A 20107-nucleotide genomic window follows, 5' to 3' on the forward strand; every position below is an offset into this window, starting at 1 on the left:
AGACAAATGGTAGCATCCTACAGTTGGTTCTCTGTATCCAGGGGTTCCCCATCTGCTGATTCAACAAAACACAGATTGAAAATATTTGAAAAAAAAAATTGCATCAGCACTGAACATGTACAGATTCGTTTTCCTTGTCATCATTCCCTGAACAGTTCGGCACAACAACTATTTGTATAGCATTTACATTGTATTAAGTAGTGTGAGTAAACTCAAAATGACTTAAAGTATATGGGAGGGTATGCATAGGTCAGATGCAAATGACATCATCTTATATAATTCACAGATTTGGTATCTGCATGTAAGAAATAGAAACTTAAAGTTGTCCACTTTCGAGATAGTCACTAACTCTGAGTTGAAAACTACTAGTAGACAAAACTGCCTACCTGCCTGTGGACATGACTGAGGTCAGATATCTAAAAGGTTCCCAAACAAAGGAGGAAGGGGGAGTCAATAAAGTATAGCTCCACTATGCTAACTCTGACTAGAAAAGTATAGGCAGTTAAGTGACCCAACTGTGGGTTAATCATTTGCCTTTAAATTCACCAAACCCTTGTAGAGGGAGTGGGCCAAGGGTCTAGGCAGCCACCAGAATGATTATACCCTCCACAGTACTCAGCCAATGAGAGACTAGGGGAAGGGACCTGTGTGCTAGGGGTTAAACTGCTCACTCTACCTGTCCTGGGTGTGCCTGCCAGCAGAGCAGACTTCAGCCTTGCAAGACTGAATGAAGGCCTCATTTTCACTGCTCTTCTGCCTGCGTCCACTCTGGGTCTGGACAAGTGGACACACCTCCGCAGTGCAGTGGGAAGAGTCCCGGAGCCCATCCCCTCTGGATAATGAACGATAACTTCACATAATCCTACTCCTTGCTATTTTTATCCCTTAATGTATCTTGGTGATCCTTTCAAGTCAGTACCAAAAAGCTCCTGTATTCTTTCCTATGGCTGCAGAGTAGTCCACTGAATAGACATATCATATTTTACTTAACCAATCTCCCAGTTAAATGGCTTCTGGTATTTTGCTTTTACTAACAATGCTGCAATGTGTAGCCCTATGTATGCCATTTTGCAGAGGACAGTATCTGTGGATGCCACCATGCCATTTAGTTTCTTGCCCCCTCTCTCCATTTCTGCTGTCTCTCCTTTCACTCAGACCACTGTTGCAGTGGTCTTCCCACTAACATCTCTGCCCTTCACTTACTCTAACAAATACCTAATGAGCACTTTCGATGGGCCAGGGACTCTGTTAAGATGGGCAAGAACAAGGGAATAAAAAAAGAAAAAGCAGGGCCGGGGATTTAGCTCAGTGGTTCCAGTGCCTGCCTTGCAAGTGCAAGGTCCTGAGTTCGATCCCCGGTACCAAAAAAAAAGAAAAAAAGAAAAAGCAGACCCGCTACACAAATCCTTGCCTGGCTTCCAATTGTTGGCACTCTGGGTGCTTATCAGTAAATCAGCCCCCCTGATTTGTGCTTAGAACCAGTTGAGATTTAGTGACAGGAGCCAGGCAAATAGAAAAAAAAATATGAATTTTCTTACTATCAGGGTTTCATTGGCAAAAGAGGTTAAGTCTTACAGCCAAATGGCCTTCCTGCTGCTTCCCCCAAGTTCAGACTTCAGGTCAACCCTCTTGTGGGAGAGTTGGCTCTGCAGAGGGCCTGATGCCTGCCTAGCTGGTGGGCCATGGAACTGCTGTCTCATGACTGTCGAGCTCCAACAGGGACAGAGAGACTCAGCACTGGCCTCTAGAAGACTCAGAAATGTTTTCCTAAATGGACACAGGAGGCAAGAAAGAGAACAGGTGAGCGAGGAGATCCAAAAGAGAGAGGAAAGGGAGCAGGGTATAATTCAGCTGCCCAGCTTCTTTGCTCCAAGGGAGTGGAGAGGTTTCTTCATGGAAATGCAAGCACAGGGGGACAGAATCTCCCCTAACAGTAAACCATTTACTCTCCAGCCCTCTGTTTTAACAAACAGGGTCTTTCAAAGCCTTTGAAAGCTTTTAAGTCTAAATTTAAAATGGCGTAATATTATACCCTGGTGACAAGCTCTTTTTAAAATATATGGCATGGCCGGGGATTTAGCTCAGTGGTTCCACCACCTGACTTGCAAGCTCAAGGACCTGAGTTCGATCCCTGGTACCAAAAAAATAAAATAAAATAAAATAAAATACATGGCAAATTTTCTCAAAAGAAAACTATTTACAAATTTATTCAGCCTACCTGGGAGATTGAGTCTGAATTATAGATTTTTTTTAGAAATTCAATTTATTATAGTATCCTATAGTTGTCCATAGGAAGGACTAGAAACAAGAATTAGAAGATAATTCAGAAGAGATTAAAAACCTTTCAAACTTTTTCCCCTCTCCTCCTGGCTGATATCCTTTTAAGGTAGAATGGACTCGAGTGACCGGTTTTCCAACAGCCTTCTTTTGCTTTATCTGAATCTATGAAGAAATTTTATCTCATGTATGGTCAGTAACAGCCTGGAAGCAACATTGTAAGTTAAGGAAAGTGAGAAATGCCTTGGAGAGTCTTGCAATCTGCCTTTCCAAAGGCCACTGGTGCTCAAAGGTGCTCCATTGATTGCTGATCAGCAAATGCAATATGCAGGTTTGCAATATGCAGCAAATGCAGGTTTTTGTCTTGATCCTGGGGCTTTGTGTGGCATTTGACATCTTCAGGCAGATTCCTGGTCCCACCACCAGGGATTCTCATTAAGTAGGTTCTGTGATCCACATTTTTTTTTTGGTACTGGGGAAGTGAACTTGGGATCTTGTGCTTGCAAGGCAGGTGGCAGAACCACTGAGCTAAATCCCCAGCCCTGTGATCCACATTTTTGACAAAACTTTCTAGGTTATTTTTTGATTGGCCGCAGACTGATCCTTTCCTCCTTGAATCTTCTCCACTGGCTTTTTACGACCCATTAAATCCTTTCTGCCTCCTGCCCACTCCTTTTCATTTCCAAGGGTGTTCTCACCAGTCAAGAAACTATTGATTCTTCCCTGATAAGGGACACTCCCTGGAAGAACCAGGAAGGGAACTGTGAGCCAGGATGGGCACTGTTAGCCCTCCCTCAGGTTTTTCTAACCGGTAGAGAAGAATTTTCCCCTCAAAATCTAAAGCTGTGAGGACACATGACAGACTGCCTGGGACCACACAGCCTGTAGGAGGTGACAAACCATGGATAAGAAAAGGCAAGGAGGCCCAACAGGCAGGGAGAAGCAGGGCAGGGAGATGGGAAATGGGAAGTGGGAAATAAGAGAAAAACAGCCCAACTTGACAGCATCTGAGGCCTTGGGTCTAGTAATCCCTGAAACCAGACCCATTGCTTTCCTTAGTCTGGCTATATGCACCTTCACATTCTCCTTTCTGGCCTAAGCTGATGCAAGTTGGGTTTCTGTCACTTGCACCCTTGAGTTGGGTTTCAGTTACTTGCAACCAACAAGGCTCTTCCTAGCCCATCCCTTTAGTAACAGCCTGGTATCATCACTGTACACAGCTGTGAGATGAATTTTTCTATGCAGCTTCAAGCCATCTCTTGTCTATCTCAAAAAGCATTTAGAGCCCTCAATGTCCTCAGGATTCAGCACAACATCTTTCACAGTAAGTTCCCTGCTTGACTTTGCAGACTTTTTACTGTGGCATCACACAAGGGGCAAACCAGGATATCCGTTATTCCTCAAGCAAGCTCAAAAAGGGTCCCTGCTTTGTGCCTGGCCCTTGCTAATCTCGCTTTCTGGAATACCCCCACCCCACCTCTGGCTAATAAAATCTACCAAAGAGAAAGAAAAGAAGAAAATTTCTACTCCTTTTTCAAGGTCTGTTCCACATTAGAAAGACTTTCCTAAGTACTCTCTACTCTTAAAGATCCAACTGTGTCCTTCTTCAGCCTTGACAGCATTTATCCCATAACCTCTATTTGATTCTATTTTGAATTCTGTGCTGTTTGGTCTTAGGGTCCTCTTATTGACAAAACCAATCACTCTGTTCCTGAGTTAAAACTCTAAGGCTCACTTCCTCAGCCCACTACCTAAACACTTACTAGGTCATCCTAACCTTCCTCTAAAATATTTCCCAAGTGAATCCCATCACTCCCATCACTCATCAGTAACTCTTCCTCTAACAAGTCTCACCCTTTCACCAGACTTATCTTACTGCAATCTATCTGCCCACTGACACTAGTTATCTTTCCAGTATGCAAATCTAATCATGCTATGCCCAACCCAGAGAGTCAAGCCAACAGTTTGTATTCCCCATTGTCCTGGCTTCTCTTGACCTCCCCAAGCTCACTGCTAACTACTCCTCAAGGAGCACCAGCCAAATCAGAATGTTTGGGGTTTCCCTACTGCCCTGGGGGCTCACTTTTGCATAGATGGTCTGCTCTGTGCATGAAGGTCTCTCACAGTTCTGCCTGGAAAGTCCTCAAATTTTGAGTCCTCCCTCCACTGAGAATCTTGGACTGCCCCAGGTAACACCAGTTGTATGAGCTCCCAGTCAAGGTGGAAGGAAATACCTTCTCTGCAGCCCCAGTCCCTAGGACAAGGCCCAGCACAGGATACTGGTGCTCAGCAAATTGTATCATAGCTACCAGAAGCCCAGGTCTTCTATTACCACAGAGCTAGTACAAGGCCCTGCTCTGGGTGGGTCAACTTCGCTGGTGTCCAGCACTGGATGAACAGATTCTTCACTTGACAGTACCAAAATACTTTGTGGACACTGACATCCCATAAACACTTTTCTCCTTATTGTACATCAATTTCACCAAGGTCTACTGGATGGGCACTGAGCTAGTCAGACCTAGGTTCAAATCCCTGCACTGTTATTTTTAAGCTGTATGTCCTAGACAAATGTCTTAGCTTTTCTTGGCCTCAGCTTCTTTATTTGTAAAGTGGGGATAAGAGTAGCTGCTTCACTGGTGTGTGTGTGTGTGTGTGTGTGTGTGTGTGTGTGTGCGCGCGCGTGTGTGTGCGTGAAGACTAAAGAAGAAAATGCATTTAGGTGTTTGGGAAGTGCCTGGTACATGAACGATCAATATGTACTGTATTTGTTGAAAGAATGTGCTAATGAATGAGTAGCCTCCCCAAATGGTAGTGGTTCTTAAAGATCTTTGTAGCTCATTTTCCAAATTGATTCCCAGTAGAATCAGGTTTTAAGTCTGGGCACTGACCCGGCAGTCCAGCCCTTGGCCTGGCCTGCTCATTCCCATGTGGTACTTGGTGAGACTGCCAGCGAAGGCACACACAACTTAAGAACCCATAGTCTACTTCTTCCACAAAGACATTGCTGTTCAGACAGCTCCTACCTTGCTGCCCCACTTGCAGCAGCTTGGGCAGTCCTTTGGCTGCCAATCACTAGGACTCAGCCCCACCCCTAACCAGACCCACCAATAGGGGCTGGAGGTCACCTGTATAGGTGGCTTTTTCTGTGTTTCACAGGCTCTCCAGGAGTATCGCCCACCCCTTTGACACGTCAGGGACACGATGTACCATGGGGTTTGTAGTCTAAAAGGGAGGCCAAGCGGGCTGGTCCACTCTGATGACTAATGCTCCAGTGCTGAAGGCCTTGGGTTACCTTCAGACCTTCTCTGCACACACAATTCTCTCTTCTAAGGAGTGATGTGGGGAGGATGCCAGCTGCCCCCTGTCCTGCTCTACTGCTTGTAGCTGAGGCCCTGGGTTTCCTCCCCTCCCTCTGCAGCCCTTTATAGATGTATTTCCCTCTGCTGATTGAAGTGAAATCTCAAAGTTCCATTCCAGATCAAGGAGACAGTCAGGTCTCATATTCACCTAAGAGGCTATTTATGGGTGATGTGCAGTAACTCTAAAAAGCCATGATGACTCCAGACTCTCACTGGTTTCCCTTTGAATCCACTAGGGAAGCAGCAATCACAAATTTACCTACACTATACAAACCTTTTATATTTCAAATTGCATTACATCTTAAGATCATCAAAGCTTGGACTCCCATTGCCTAAGAAAGTTCAGATCCCCTAGCTAGGCATACACTGGGGCTTCATAATTATTTTTACAAACTGTACTACAGGTGACTACTTTTTAAGAGGAACAGTTTTCAATATTTGCCATAGATGAGCTACCTGGGAAGCTTTTAAAAAATACTGGTGCTGTGTCCCATCCCTGACTTGAGAATTTTGGGGAGATAGTGCAGACATCTGCTTCCTAGGTGACTATTACACGCAGGCCAGGCTCAGAACAGTGTGTTTAATGCCTATCAACACTGCCAGAAACACATGGCCAGGGGTGCCAGCCTTCCTGCATGTTCTCTCTGTTCAGAGCAGCCTCTTTCCCCTCCCGCCTGACCTATGCTCATCCTGTGGGGTTGAGTTCCCTTTCCCTGTCCTCCAGCCGGTCACCTTCACTGACAGCACTTTTCTAGCACAACTGGAGTTGTTATTTGTCCATCTCTATGGCAGGGACTTGAATCTAGATTTGACTAGCAAGTGAGTTCCTTGAAGGTAGGCATCTTAAAGTGTCCTCTTTCACATACTCTAGACCCACAGAATCAGAATGCCAGTGGGTGGGTCTTAGTCTTAATTGTTTCTTAGGCTCCCCCAGGGGATCCTGATCCATGTTCTCTCTAGGATTTGGCTTCACAAAAACACTGGCTACTTTAGGCATCAATAAATACTTGTTGCATTGATTGACAAGCATTTCCTTTGTTTTAAAGTTAATCATATTGTTATACCTAGTTGCTTTTAATTTTCCTGGAGAGCCAAGCACCCCTCCCTTGTAGTACCTTCTTCATCCATACAATAAATATTATCAAATATTTCTACAAAGGCCTGAGGTTCTGGAAAATACAGTCACATCCTAAGGGACTTAGAGTCTATTGACATATTAGTTATAGTTATTATTGTTTTTTCTCTTTTTAAAGTTATTATAACTTCTTCTATAATGGAATTTTTTCCTTGCATATACGACTTGATATTCCAGGGTAAGGAAGACATCTTCTCTTCCATCCCCAATATGTTGCTGGCACGTGGAAGGCATTCTGCGTATGTATGTTGAGTCAAAGCAATCCATTTCATAGCACATAGCATAGTTATTAGTGTTTACCTGTGTGATCATTTGATCAGTGGCTATCTACCCAGAAACTGTAAGCCTCCTGCAGATAGGAACTGAATCTGCTTTGCTCATAATGCCTGACCCAGAGCTTGGCCAGAGTAGGCGCTCAATGAATATTGCCAGAAAAAAATCCATGATTAAGACATCAAGAACAGAAACACAATCTCCCAACCTGCTTCCCTCTCCCTCCCCACTCTCCCCTGAAGGGTAAGAAGTTATTATTTCTGAGCACTGAAGGATTTCAAATTACAGTGAACACAGGCCCAAACTGAGACACTGCTTCTTTTACTTACTTACAGGTTGACCTGGGACTCTAGTTCAGGGTCTTGCGTTGGCCACGTCTGAAGGGGCTGGATGCCAAAGGACAGAGACGATTTTGCTTTCCAGAGAAGGGTTTGTGCCATCTGACTCCCACAGGACCCCTTGGTCAGTGGATCCATCAGTGGGCCTGGAGGCTGAAGTGCTGTGCTGAAGCAGAAGGAGTTGGGAAAGGCGCTGAGAAACAGAGAAGGCCAACCTCGCCCTGCTCTGGCATCCCTCCCCCAGGGACAGCCCATTCAGAAGCTGAGGCCTCCCAAGACCCAGGTGCCCACAAAGGGTGCTCCACCACACTGCTCGGGGACCCTGAGCTACTCTGGAACAGACTAAATCCCATTGCCTCCCTGGGCTCTGAGTGCTGTTACCACACGGTTAAGTCATTGGGACTCTTCTAGGGGTTTGAAGTGTGTCCCCCAAGTTCACATGTTGGAATTGAATCCCCTTGTGAGATATGAAGAGGGTGTGCAGAGGAGGGGCCTTTGCAATGTGACTAAGATGAGATAAGGTCAGCAGGCTTGAGCCCTCATCACTAAGTCCTGTGGCTTTATTGTGAGGGGAGAAACCAGGAGGCATAGACTCATGTGCAGTCCGTCTCTTGCCCCATGATTCCCATGCCACCTCAGGACTCTGCTAGCAGGAAGGCCAGCACCACATGTGGCCTCTCACCCTTTGATGAGAACTGTGAGCCAAAATAAATCTATTCATGTATAAAGTTACCCAGCCTCAGATACTTTGTTATAGTACTGAAAAGTGGACTAATATAGATCTAAAGATCCAGTGAGCATTTAACCAATCACAAACTTATTTAGAAAAAAAGTAATACCGATTTGATAAGGGAAGCTGTACCTAGGCACCCCCAAGTCATCTGCTTTTGGAGAACACTGGTGGGAACTCATGACCATCACTAGGGTAGTCCAGTACTTGGTTTATCTAATTTCTAGTTAACACATTCAAGAACAAAGGGCTTAGAGTAACAACAACACTGGAAACCAAAAATATCAAAACTCACATGTCCAGGGTGATGGCACATAGTATGCCATCAGTGAACCCCTGTAGAATTCAGGCATTCCTGGGGTGCGCCTGCTCTTTCTCTGATGACACACTGAGGAAGGTACGAAAGGCGTTTGGGGTGCAGGGGCTGCTTTGTTAGGAGCTGCAGCGTCCCTGCTCCTTTTGATGGGAATGATTTTTGGAGCCAATTAACAGTGCCTTCATTCACCTCGCTCAAGTGACAGAAAAACAAGCCAACAAAATCCAATTACTTGGAAATGGAAAGAGATAAATAAAAAGCAATCTTAGATAACATGTGGTCAAGAGGTACTCTTTATGATGTCTTTATTTTTTTGGCAGTAGGGGGCATTGAACTCAGGGCCTCACACATACTATCCAAGTACAGAACTCTACCAAATGAGCTCCAACTCTCAACCTAGCCCTTTTTACTTTTTTATTATGAGACAGGGTCTCACTAAGTTGCCCAAGCTGAACTCAAACTTGTGACCCTCCTGCCTCAGTTTCCCAAATATCTGGGATTACAGGCATGCACCATGGAGCCTAGCTCTTTATAATGTCCTCTTTAAAGACTTTGAAAAAGCAAAAGACAGGAGATCCAGTGGTTCAGGGCAGTACTATCTGGGAAGGGTCCGCACAGGGAGCTGCAGCTGCTATAAGACTAGATGTCCAGGGCAGCAATTCCACTGCTGGGTATTTGGCATCAGGCACTGCCAACTCCAAGCTGCTCTCGTAAAGCCAAGTAGGACTGAGGCTGAGGGTTGTCATAAGCAGAAGTCAATCCAGTGACCTATGCTTCCTATAGGATTCAAGACCCCCTGAGCCCTAACTGTCCCTGGGCCTCTTCCCTTGCTAGGTCTCCCTGGTGTTCATCCTTCGTGAGTGAAGACTCAGCTCCCCTCAGCACTTTTCCTGGGCCTGAGAAGCTACCTGCTGCACACCAAACCCAGACTTCTAGTTAATCTTTGTCCAGTCTGGCTTCAGGCCATTAACCTTTACAGCAACTAGACAGACATCAAAGGCTCTGGCCGTCTACCTACAACAAAAGGCAAAAGGCCATTCTGGTGTTTGCTTGGTTGCTCTTTAGTCAAAGGTGACCCAAGTCACTGGAGTTTACAGCTGCCTTAGCACTAAAACAGTAAGTAAAGATGAAGTAGAGCTTTGGGAGGAGAGATACATTTTCTTTTTGGTCTTCTGAATCATTAAGGGTTTGTTTGTTTGTTTTAGACAGCATCTCTCAGTCCAGTCTGCCCTTAAACTAAGTAGCCCAGTAATACTTGCATGCAAAAAATTAAGAAAATGCTCTCAAAATCTCAACATATTAGTCAAGTTTTTGACACTGTGATAAAACAGCTGGTAAGAGCAATCTCAAGCAGGAGGTGTTTATTTGGCTCATGGTTTCAGAGGTTTCACTCAGGATCAGCTGGCCTTACTGAACTGAGGCATGAGGGGAGGCAGAACCAATGTAGCAGGGGGGATGGCAGAGCAAAGCTGCTCTGTATCTAGGCAGTCAGGAAGCAGAGACAGAAAGGATGAGGCAGAGAGGAAGGGGTTGGGAATAAGATAAACCCTTCAAAGCCACACCCCCAGTGACTCATTTCCTCCAACTGGGCCCCATGTCAGTGTCCTCACATTTGTCCCCACTGAGCACTGCTGCGCTGGGGACCAAGCCCTTAATCCAGGAGTCTGTGGAGGATGCTTCATATTTATGCTTAAACCACGGGGCTGGGGATTTAGCTCAGTGGTTTTGCCGCCTGCTGCGCAAGCGCAAGGACCTGAGTTCTATTACCGGTATTAAAAAAAAGAAAAAAGAAAAAAAATATATACTTAAGCCATGATACCCAGTGAGAGCATGAAGGAAGCAGGACAGAGGGCAGGAAGGAGCCGGGTAAGGCTTCAGTTTCAATTCAATCAGACTGAAGCTTTGCTGTCCTGCTTGGTGGCCACTTGTGACGTGTTACTACGGAGCAAATGAAATGTGGGCAACCCAATGTAAGTGTCACACATACTCAGGTCTGAGGAGAGTTAGTAGTACAAATCAGAAGCACTGCAAAACATGTCATCAATATGTTCTTACACCAATTACATCTTGAATGATAATAAAATGAATCACTAGAATTTTAATCGGGCTGATAGAAAAGATATAATTCTGTATGTAGTTGGTTTTATGTTTTGGACAGTGCTGCTTGAGGCAAATAACTCCTCAGAGTTGTCCTCCCCTGAGCCAAGGAGCTGGGCTCTCATATTCCTGCAGCCTCCATCACTGGTGGGCTGGGAGCCCCAGGCGGGTGTGACAGCAATCTCGGAGCTCCTTGCATATGTGCAAGGTAGCCGGAGGGTGTGAGAGCCAGGCAACCAAGAAGCGGTTCCTGTGTGGGGTTGGAGGAGCACTGAAGGAGTAAGGGGCAGGGGGTGGACAGAGGAGAGGACAGAAATGGTACAGGTGTCTGAGGGGATCTGGGGGACCAAAAGTGTCTATGACATCCCTTCCTCTGCTTTCTTTCCTCTCCAGTTAAGTCTCTTTGCTATCACTCCTTTCTCTATGCATCTGCAAATCTGTACATGACATCCATGCCTGGACCATCCAACGAACCGTAGGTCTAATACATCTCTCCACATCAGTGCAAGAAAATGCATGTTTAATGTGGAAGATTATAGAATGAGATAACCCGCATCTTGTTTACAGTCCCTTAGTTCTTTATCTGATAAAAGCCAGACCCCTAGACCTCAGATACAATGCTGTGTTATTTTCAAGCCCTTTCATCTTTAAGATTTTTTAAAAAAAATTTAAATGTCAGCTTTTTTACACCTTTCTCACTATTTAATCTTTTTACCCTAACTTTATGCTTAGAGTTCTTTTTTATACTTTCATTTAATTCTTTACCTTCATTTTCTAACTGTTCAGATTCTGTGTCATCACTGTTAATTTGGGTTCACTTATTCACTTCTTTTATCTTGTGCATGCTTAACTTTCTAATCTGAAACACTGAATATTCCTCTTAACCTTCTGACATATTTTATCTTTTATCATTTCACTGTTTAATTACTTAGCAGTTGAGGAAATTCTTGCAAAGATGGCAGCCACCCTGGTCAGCAGCATAATTCCTTGGAACTTTCGGCCCAAGAGAGAAGAAAATTTACTGAGATAAGAGAATGTACAATGTCTGTACCGTAACTGGAGACCTGCTGTAAACAGGAAGACTGTTCTGAGGGCCTGACTCTGACCACTGCCAACCTCGGGGAGGTTGTGGCCTGTGTGCCTGTCGTAATGCGGGCAGGCTTCTTTATTGCTCTAGCTTTCTAACAAGAAGGGGCGGCCTGGCCTGAGGAAGGGCTGAGAGAAGGGTAAGTGTATTTTACATGTAAACCTATCCAGAGGTATTTAGCAAAAGTACAGGTGAGCCTGTCAAAGGAAGGGCCATGAGTCATGGGAGGTCACCCTGACCCAGAGACTCTCCAGTGGGGCCCTGGGGAGAAAGGGGGACAGAAGAACAGAAGGCCCCTGCCCACTGCCTCTGGATCCTTCCCTGTCTGAAAGGGCAGACCTCCAGCCTGAACGCAGAAAGTACAGCCTGGATAAAAGGGGTCAAGGCGGATCTGCCCATGTTATTAGCGAATACATAAAGGTCCACTCCTGTTCCACGGCCACCAGCACAGGACCAGGCAGAACAGCAGCAGAGGGCAGATGGCAAAGGCACTGACCAGAAGACTTCAGTGGAGATCAGAAGAAAAATCAAGACAGTGGCCTTGTTCCAACAAGAAAATGAGTCCCTGAGGAGGCCTCTCTCCGAACCAAAGGCCAAAGCATCCCTCAGACACACTTCTCAAGGCTCTGGGACAAAGATGCAGAGGGGCAGCAAAGGGAGACTCGGCACAGGTGTTCTTGAGGACAGTGGCCTGGAGGGATGAGGGCACCCCAGGGCATCTCTGGGGGAGGGGTTCTGCACACATGGGCTGTATGGAGTGAGGACAGCCCAAGGAGCACGCAGTGACCACCTTCTCTTCCAGGATGCCTGAGTGCGTCAGCACCTCCAATCTCAGCACAGTGGCCTACAATGATGCAGGGAGAGGGAAACATGGTCATCTTTGCTGTTGGCGTTTGTTGCTGACCACAGGGAAGCAACAGCAGTGCACACGAGGCCCCGTCTGGGTCAGCCATACTCCACGAGGCGCTGGAGGAGCCACCCACCCATCAGCACTCGCCATCTGGCACGCTCCTCGCTCTGTAACCCAAGCAAAGTCAGCCCTGGTGCCTGTTTTCAAACCAAGGTTGGTGTGAGGTCCGAGCTGACTTGGCCACTAACTGAGCAGTGGACGAATTGGGAGTGGACATGAAGCTACTGCCTCCCACACACAGTGACTCTTAATCCTGTCATCCTCTTGCTCCCCAGCCCTCATCACTGTCCGAAGCCGTCCCAGTCCTGGATGTGCATTTGTGTACCAGCACATGGTCCACATCCCCACCTAGGATGTTAGCTGCACAAGGGCAGGAGCCCCATCTGCTCTGTCCACGGTGCCTCACCCGTGCCTGCACACACAGGTGCCCGTGAGTGTCTATGGAATGAAGAAGTGACTATGTGAACACCAGAAACACGGGAAAATGATCCACATGGAGTAGGGAGACATGTCAGAATGTTTGGGTTTTTCCTGAGTGAGGTGGCTTCAGTCAGACTGCTTGACTGCATCATAATCTCCAAAAGGCAGCTGCTTTGTGAGGTCGGGAGCAAAGGCCCTCCATCTGCAGAACATCAATCTGGGCCTGAGGTACAGAAATGATACCAGCAAGTACTTAATGGCTTGCAGTGCTTTAGAGACACTTTGCTCTCTGGCCATAAAATGCAAGGCAGGCACTTATAGGCTCACTTCCATTTGTGGTATGGGGTAAGTGACAGTCATTGCTGCAAAGTTCACTTTGTCTGCCCAGCTCAGGCTGGAGTGCCTGTTTTCACTTCCTCGTCCAAGAAGGCAGCGCTCAACAGTGGGTACAGCTATGCGGAAGCACAGCAGTGCACAGGGAGTCTGTGACGAGTGCTGCCGACTTCCCATCGGTGTGTCCAAGCTGTGTTCACTCTGACTGAAGACAGACACTGCCTGTGGCACATACTGCAGGTGACCTGCTCCATGCACACATCAGTGCCCTTGCACTGTGCAAAAGTTGGAAAGGCTGGGGGGGTCAAGGTCTTAACCCAGCCTCTCCAGGAAATATCCCTGACCTCCACCCTTACTGAAAGCCCTTTTATGCTTGTTTTGTGATTTGCTCCCCCATTTGACCCCCATTTAATCAATATTACCTGGGTGACTGTACTTGTAATCTTATTGGTTGGTCATGGTTTTGTCCCATCTCATGCCCACCTTGTAAATTTCCATTGGATCTTATAGTTTTGTCCCACTTTGTACCCACCTCACCACATGGCTTTGCTGTATAAAACATCTTTGAAACATGGGGTGGGTGGGCAACCCATTTTCCGGTCCCCCTTCTGTCTCTCTTACACAAATGCTTTCTTTCTCTCAATAAATTTTTCTACTCTTAAAAAAAAAAAAAAAAAAAGTTCAGGGCCAGGGATTTAGCTCAGTGGTTCTGCCGCCTGCCTCGCAAGCACAATGTCCTGAGTTTGATCCCCGGTACCGACCCCCCCAAAAAGTTGGAAAGGCAAAACTGAAATGTCTTCACCTCTTTTACAGTTAGAGGGCAGGATGTGATCTAGACTTCACATGAGAGTCTCTGACTGGGGACTGAGCTGGGCAGAGCAAGAGAGGGTCCAAGGCATCATTCTTCTTTTGTAGGTCCTGACAGGGTGTTGTGGGGCTCTGAAGTCAACAGCTTCTTGATTCTACAGCTTTCTAAAGTAGCAATGGCAGCTCTGGGAATCAAAGCAGAGTTGGTAGTATGGTTCTACAGTAAGCAAAGGTAGAAGGAACTTCTCGATTGATCAGGTGGGTTGTCTTTGTTTTGGTGCTGGTGATTGAATCCAGGGCCTTGCATATGCTAGGCAAGTGCTTCACCACTGGGGTACACCCCAGCAAGGAGTAGGTTCTTGTCTTGAAGTGGCAGCTTGATTTCTTGGTCACAGCAAAGCTGAGTGGTCCTGGGAGCTCAGACTAGTTGGCTCTCTGGCACTTCCAGTGACTTTGTAAGTACTCAGTTCCCTGTATCAGTGTTAAATCCCTTTCTGCTTAAACTGGGGAGAATGCATTCTGTTGTCTGCAATAGAGTCCTATTGATACGCCCTTTACAGTGTCTGTCAGGCTGGATTGTGAGTGAAACAGTCGATGTGGCCCTGTGCAGAGTGAGAGGTAGGGCACAAATTTCTTCCGGCAGGAGCAATGGTACCACCTCCAGTGGGCCACAAAAAGGGGCTGTGTCTTTTTACTGGAAGACACGGGAAAGTTGCCTTTTGAGTATAAAAGAGACCTTGCTCAAAGCACTAAGCATATCTGCTCAAGCAGCAAATAGATGCTGAGGGGCAACCAAAGAGCAGCATCTATCTGCCACACCTCCAAGGTGATTGTTACACTGCAGCAGGATTTGCTCTCGCTGTTGCTGATTTGGGTAATGTTTTGAGTTTTCTTAATTATGTTACCAAAATTGTTATATCCCAAAGTGTGCTGAAAACATGCACTAGTTGAGAAATGCTAGTCTAACTTACAGATGCTTTGACATCTACAATCATAAAAATCCAGCTTCTAGCTACAGCGGCACTGCCTGCTGAAATGGACTTTTCATGCACTGAGCCCATGCTGCCTTATTACAACTCACCTCCGCTGTGATTTTAGGTCTAGCCCAGAGCCAGATGCTGAGTGGACCTACTTCTTTTTTCATAAGCCACACTTTCAAATGTAGGAAGGCTGCGCTCACACCTTTGGTGAATTTTCTCTTTCTCAAAGAGAATATCACTTCATTCATTCTGAAATCTTTCCCTTCACTGGATCTTTTTTTTTTTTTTTTTTTTTTTTTTGGTACTGGGGATCAAACTCAGGACCTTGCGCTTATGTTCACTGGATCATTTTTACCTGATATAAACATATTTACAAAACAAAAGCAAAAAGCCTAAAATCCATATAAACAAAACCAAAAATCCCATAATTTTTGCAATTCATCTTCCCTTCTGCAGAGTTGACTGCATTTGTTGCTTCCAATTTGTCTCCTATCATGATCTCTTGGAACTGCTCTGGTGAGATTTTCATCCTCAGTATTCCAGAGAAGTCTTGTCAAAGGCTACCAATGTCCCATGAGATAATAAACCCAGCGTTTTTTTAGTTCTTCATTCTGTTTGACCCATGAGCAACATTTTATATACATACAAAAATTCCCTTTTTTCCCAAAAAAACTATACTAATCTTATTTCCCTAAAATAGAAAAGTTTTCAATCACATTATGCATCCATGACACAATGGTTTTATTATAGACAGCTGAGTTAGGTAGAAATATTATAGGTAGTTAGATAGGGCTGGGCCTTTGAGAGAAGTCAGTGCAAAAGATGAAAACACTTTACAACTGTGGCCAGAGACGCATCTGTTGGAGGCCAGGCCTCAAGATAAAGATGAAATGACCAGGCCTACATTCTTCCCCAAGGGATAAGATAAGTGGAAACACTTGGTCCAATCAAGTCTAGATAGATATCAGTCACCCCGGTGGGTGACCAAGACTTCTGAATCCATCCCTTCCTAAAAAAGTTCTTTGCTCTTCCCATGTATACTTTCTAAGTGAATTGCTTCCCCACTGGGTCAATATTACCTAAGTGGTTGTACTTGTAATCTTATTGATTGTGTCCCATGTTGTACCCATCTTGTGATTTTTGTACCAACTTCATGATTTTGCTCCATAAAACTTCCCCTCTTTGATTTGGGGGAACACAAACTTGGTGTGTCTGGCATCTAACAGGTTGGCAGTTATATTATTTCCCCTACATCATTTGGAGGTCCTGTATCAGTTTCACCTTCAAGTCTCAGAGTTTAAATGTCACTTGGGATTTATACCTACAGTTCACCAAAGTTTACCAAAATCAGTTAAACTTCCTAATTATTGATTCCCTTTTCCTAGTGTTCCCTATATCCTTTTGTTCTAAAATTTTTTACCTTTCCTTATGTCACGGTGATTCACAGCCACAATACAGAACAAAATAAAACAGAAACCTTGATGTACTGCTTTCAAACATTTTCTACTTGAGGATCCAGATCGGCATGGTCCAGAGCACTGACAACATGGAGGTCTGAACTGAGGTGTGCTGTAAGCACACAGCGCACACTAGATTTTAAAGACATTACTGGAAAAAGTGACCATTTTGATAATTTTAAATGTTGATTACATGTTGAAATGAGAATATTTTGGATACACTATGTTGAACTATTCAAATTAATTTCATTTATTTCTTTTTCAAATATGGGCCACCAAAAAATTTTAAATTACACATGTAATTTTGCACACTATTACCAGAAGTATCTTGCTCTTTCTCATTTAACATAAATGTAAATCCCAGATATCTTCCCAAATCAGTAACAAAGACATCAGCCTTTCTTTTTTTTTCTTATTTTTTTCCCCTTCCCTTGCCCTCCTTTCACCCTGTCCACCCCCTTCCCTATTTGCAAAGATCTTGTTTCCATTTGTTTCCTCTTCTCATATTTTTTCCTTTCTCTTTTTTCCCTTCCCCTACCCCTCCCAATTCCCCTGCTCTTTTAGACCTTTCCTTCCTGTTACACAATATCAGTTATACATTTTTAAAATTACAATATTAAGATCTAGGAGACATTACCACAGATTTTACAGAATTTAAAAGGATATAGAAAGCATATTACAAAAATCTTTTTTGAAATAAATTTGACAACCTCTAAGAGGTAACTTGGAAGACAAATTAATGAAACTAACTCTGGAGGAAATATAAAATTTGAATAGCACCTATTAAAGAAAGTATATTCCTCGCTTGAAAACCTACCTATATGACAACAACAGGGTCATAAACATTTTAACTGATAAATTATATCAAAGAATAAAAGCAGAAAAAAGAAGGAACACTTCTCCCCTCGTTTTAGGAACTCAACATTGTGCTAATCCTAAAACTGGATAAAGATAATAGAAGAAAAAAGTATGAACATAGATAGAAATTTGTTTAACAAAACAAACTATTAGAAGTCAGATCTGGCAGGATTTGTAGAAAGTGGTTTTGTTATAGGGATGGCAGTGTTGGTTCAGCATTGGAAGATCCACTTCCAAAAGTCATCATTTTAACAGAGGAAAGGAAAAAGCCATATGATCCTGTCACTAGTTGGAGAAAAAGTATTGGACTAAATTCTACAGCTGTTCATGGCAAAAGCTATCAGGAGACTAGAAGTAGAACAGAAACTTCTCAACAGATTAAAGACATGTACTCCATACTTTCAGCAAGAATGCCTTATATAAATGGAGAAGATACAATGCTTTCTCCTTAAGGTGGGGAACAAGGGCAGATATGCTTACTCTTTATCTGTCCATTAAACTTTGAAACCTAGTCCCCACCAAAATAGTCTGGCAATAAAATGACACAACTAGGATAGGATCGGCACAGCAGAAGCAAAATCTTTATATGTAGATGAAATGATCATCTACAGAGAAAATACTAAGAAATCTCTAGGAGCCCCTAGAACTTGTACTTGAATTTAGCAGGATTAGAAAACACAAGGTATATATAAAAATTCACGCCTGTGTATACTTGCTATAAATGAAGAACTGGATATTGAAATTTAAAAGTTATGTAGGAGTACAAAGGATCTAGAAAAGTTAAAAACAAAAACAAAAGCAGTGTTGGAAGATGTTTAGTACCTAATTTTAAGACTTCTTCTAAAGCTACAGTAATCAAGGCAGTGTTGGTGTAAGGAAAGACATATAGATCATTTGAATAAAACAGAGAATCTAGAAATAGAACCACACATATATGGTCCACTGAGTTTTGAAAGATTATTGAACATTAGCATTTTATAGAATATAAACTCAATTCAAGAGCCGAGGAGGAGATAGTGTTTTCAGCAAACGGCACTAGAACACCTGGTATCCGTATATAAAAAGTTAAACTTAACCCTTCATTTCCATACATGAAAATAACTTGAAGGGATCTATGAACCTAAATAAGAAAGCCTAAAAGTATAAAACTTTAAGAAGAAATTATAAGGGAAAATATTTATGAATTCAGGGTAGGCAAGAACTACCTAGGATACATAAAACATGATGCATAAAAGAAAAAAATTGATAAATGAGATTCCATCAATATTTAGAACTTTAAATGAGATCATTAAAATGAAAAGTAGTCCTTAAACAGACCATATTTACAGTGCATATAACCTATGACCAGAATATATAAAGAATTCTTAGAGTTCATTAATAGACAACCCAATTAAAATGTAGACATAAGAAGGTGATAAATAGCCAGTATAGCACAAGGAATGGTGTGCAACTCTAGAATCAGAAAAATACTAATCAGTACAGTAATAAGATTGAATTATACACTGATTAGGGAGATGAAGTTCAAAGTTTTAAAAGCCTTGTCATAACCTTTTCTTTTTGTTGGATTCTCCCCCTTTGTGTTTAATTTGTCACGCCCAATGGATTCATTCTGCTGGGTTTCCTGGGGTTGTGATCCTCATTGCCTTTTCCTAGGGTATTGTCTAAAATTTTTTGGAGTGTCGGTTTGGTATTCATGAATTACCTGAGGTGCTCTTTATCATGAAAGTATCTTATTTCTCCATCAATTTTGAAAGATAGTTTTGCAGGGTACATCAATCTGGGTTGGAGGCTGTTTTCCTTTAGAGCTTGAAATACATCACTCCAAGCTCTTCTTGCCTTGAGGGTTTGCATGGAGAAGTCTGCTGTGATTCTGATGGGCTTTCCTTTGTATGCGATTTGTTTCTTTTCTCCCACTGCTTGTAGAATTTTGTTCTTCTGTTGGATTTCTGGAATCCTAACTATTATATGCCTATGTGTAGATTTTTTTTTTTGATGAAGGCTAGCTGGAGTCCTATATGCCTCACTTATCTGTATGTCAAGTTCTTTCCCCCTCCTTGGGAAGTTTTCTGCCATCACTTCTGTGAAGAGTTTTTTATGTCATCTGCACTCTCTCCTCTTTCTTCATTGACTCCAATCAGTCTTATGTTATTCTTCTTTGCATTGTCTAGCAGCTGCTGGATTGATTTCTCATGTTCCCTTACAATTTTAAGCAATTTTTCTTTTCCTCCTCACTAATTGCAATCTTATCTTCTATATGTGAAATTCTATCCTCACATTGGTTCATTCTGCTGTGCAGACTTTCGATGGAGTTTTTAATCTCTTGGAAATCTGTTTGCATCTGTTTTATGGATTCCATTTGTTTCCTATGTTGGGATTCCATCATGTTCCTCAGATCCTCTATTTTTTTACCTGTGTCCTCTCTAAATTTATTAATCATGTCTTGCACCATGAGCAAAATCTTTGCTGTTATCTGAGTAATTATTTCTGATTTCATTTTTCCCAGATCCTCTTTTGTTGCCAGTTCAGAGTCCAGGTGGTTGAGTATCAGATTGTTCCATCTTGTTTCCCTTTGGGGTTGCTGTAGGTGATCTGGAAGTCTGTTTTTGAGGCTTGTTTATGTGTCTTCTCATTTCCACGGTGGGGGGGGGTTGCTTCTGGTGCCCACGAGGCTCACCTTCTCTGCCCTAGGAGCCTGGGATGGAGGCGGGGAGCTTCCTTCCAGGTGCTGGG

At 43.7% G+C, this 20107-nt stretch overlaps 1 protein-coding gene across 6 annotated transcripts in view; it reads right to left on the bottom strand.

Annotated features, from left to right (window-relative positions):
* Positions 1-20107, bottom strand: part of Garnl3 (GTPase activating Rap/RanGAP domain like 3) — a 151198-nt gene that overhangs the window by 123039 nt on the left and 8052 nt on the right. For 5 of the 6 annotated variants that reach the window (XM_004849334.4, XM_004849333.4, XM_004849332.4 and 2 more), the window contains exon 2: positions 7378-7548. In XM_004849334.4, coding sequence (XP_004849391.1) covers positions 7378-7520 — 143 coding nt within the window. In that variant the 5' untranslated portion in view covers positions 7521-7548. The remainder of the gene's footprint in view (positions 1-7377; positions 7549-20107) is intronic. The other variant, XM_087182728.1, reaches the window with a different exon arrangement.

This window comes from Heterocephalus glaber, unplaced genomic scaffold, assembly GCF_053883595.1.
Source record: "Heterocephalus glaber isolate CG9 unplaced genomic scaffold, H.glaber_assembly_v1.0 deba00001479, whole genome shotgun sequence".
Taxonomy (NCBI): domain Eukaryota; kingdom Metazoa; phylum Chordata; class Mammalia; order Rodentia; family Bathyergidae; genus Heterocephalus; species Heterocephalus glaber.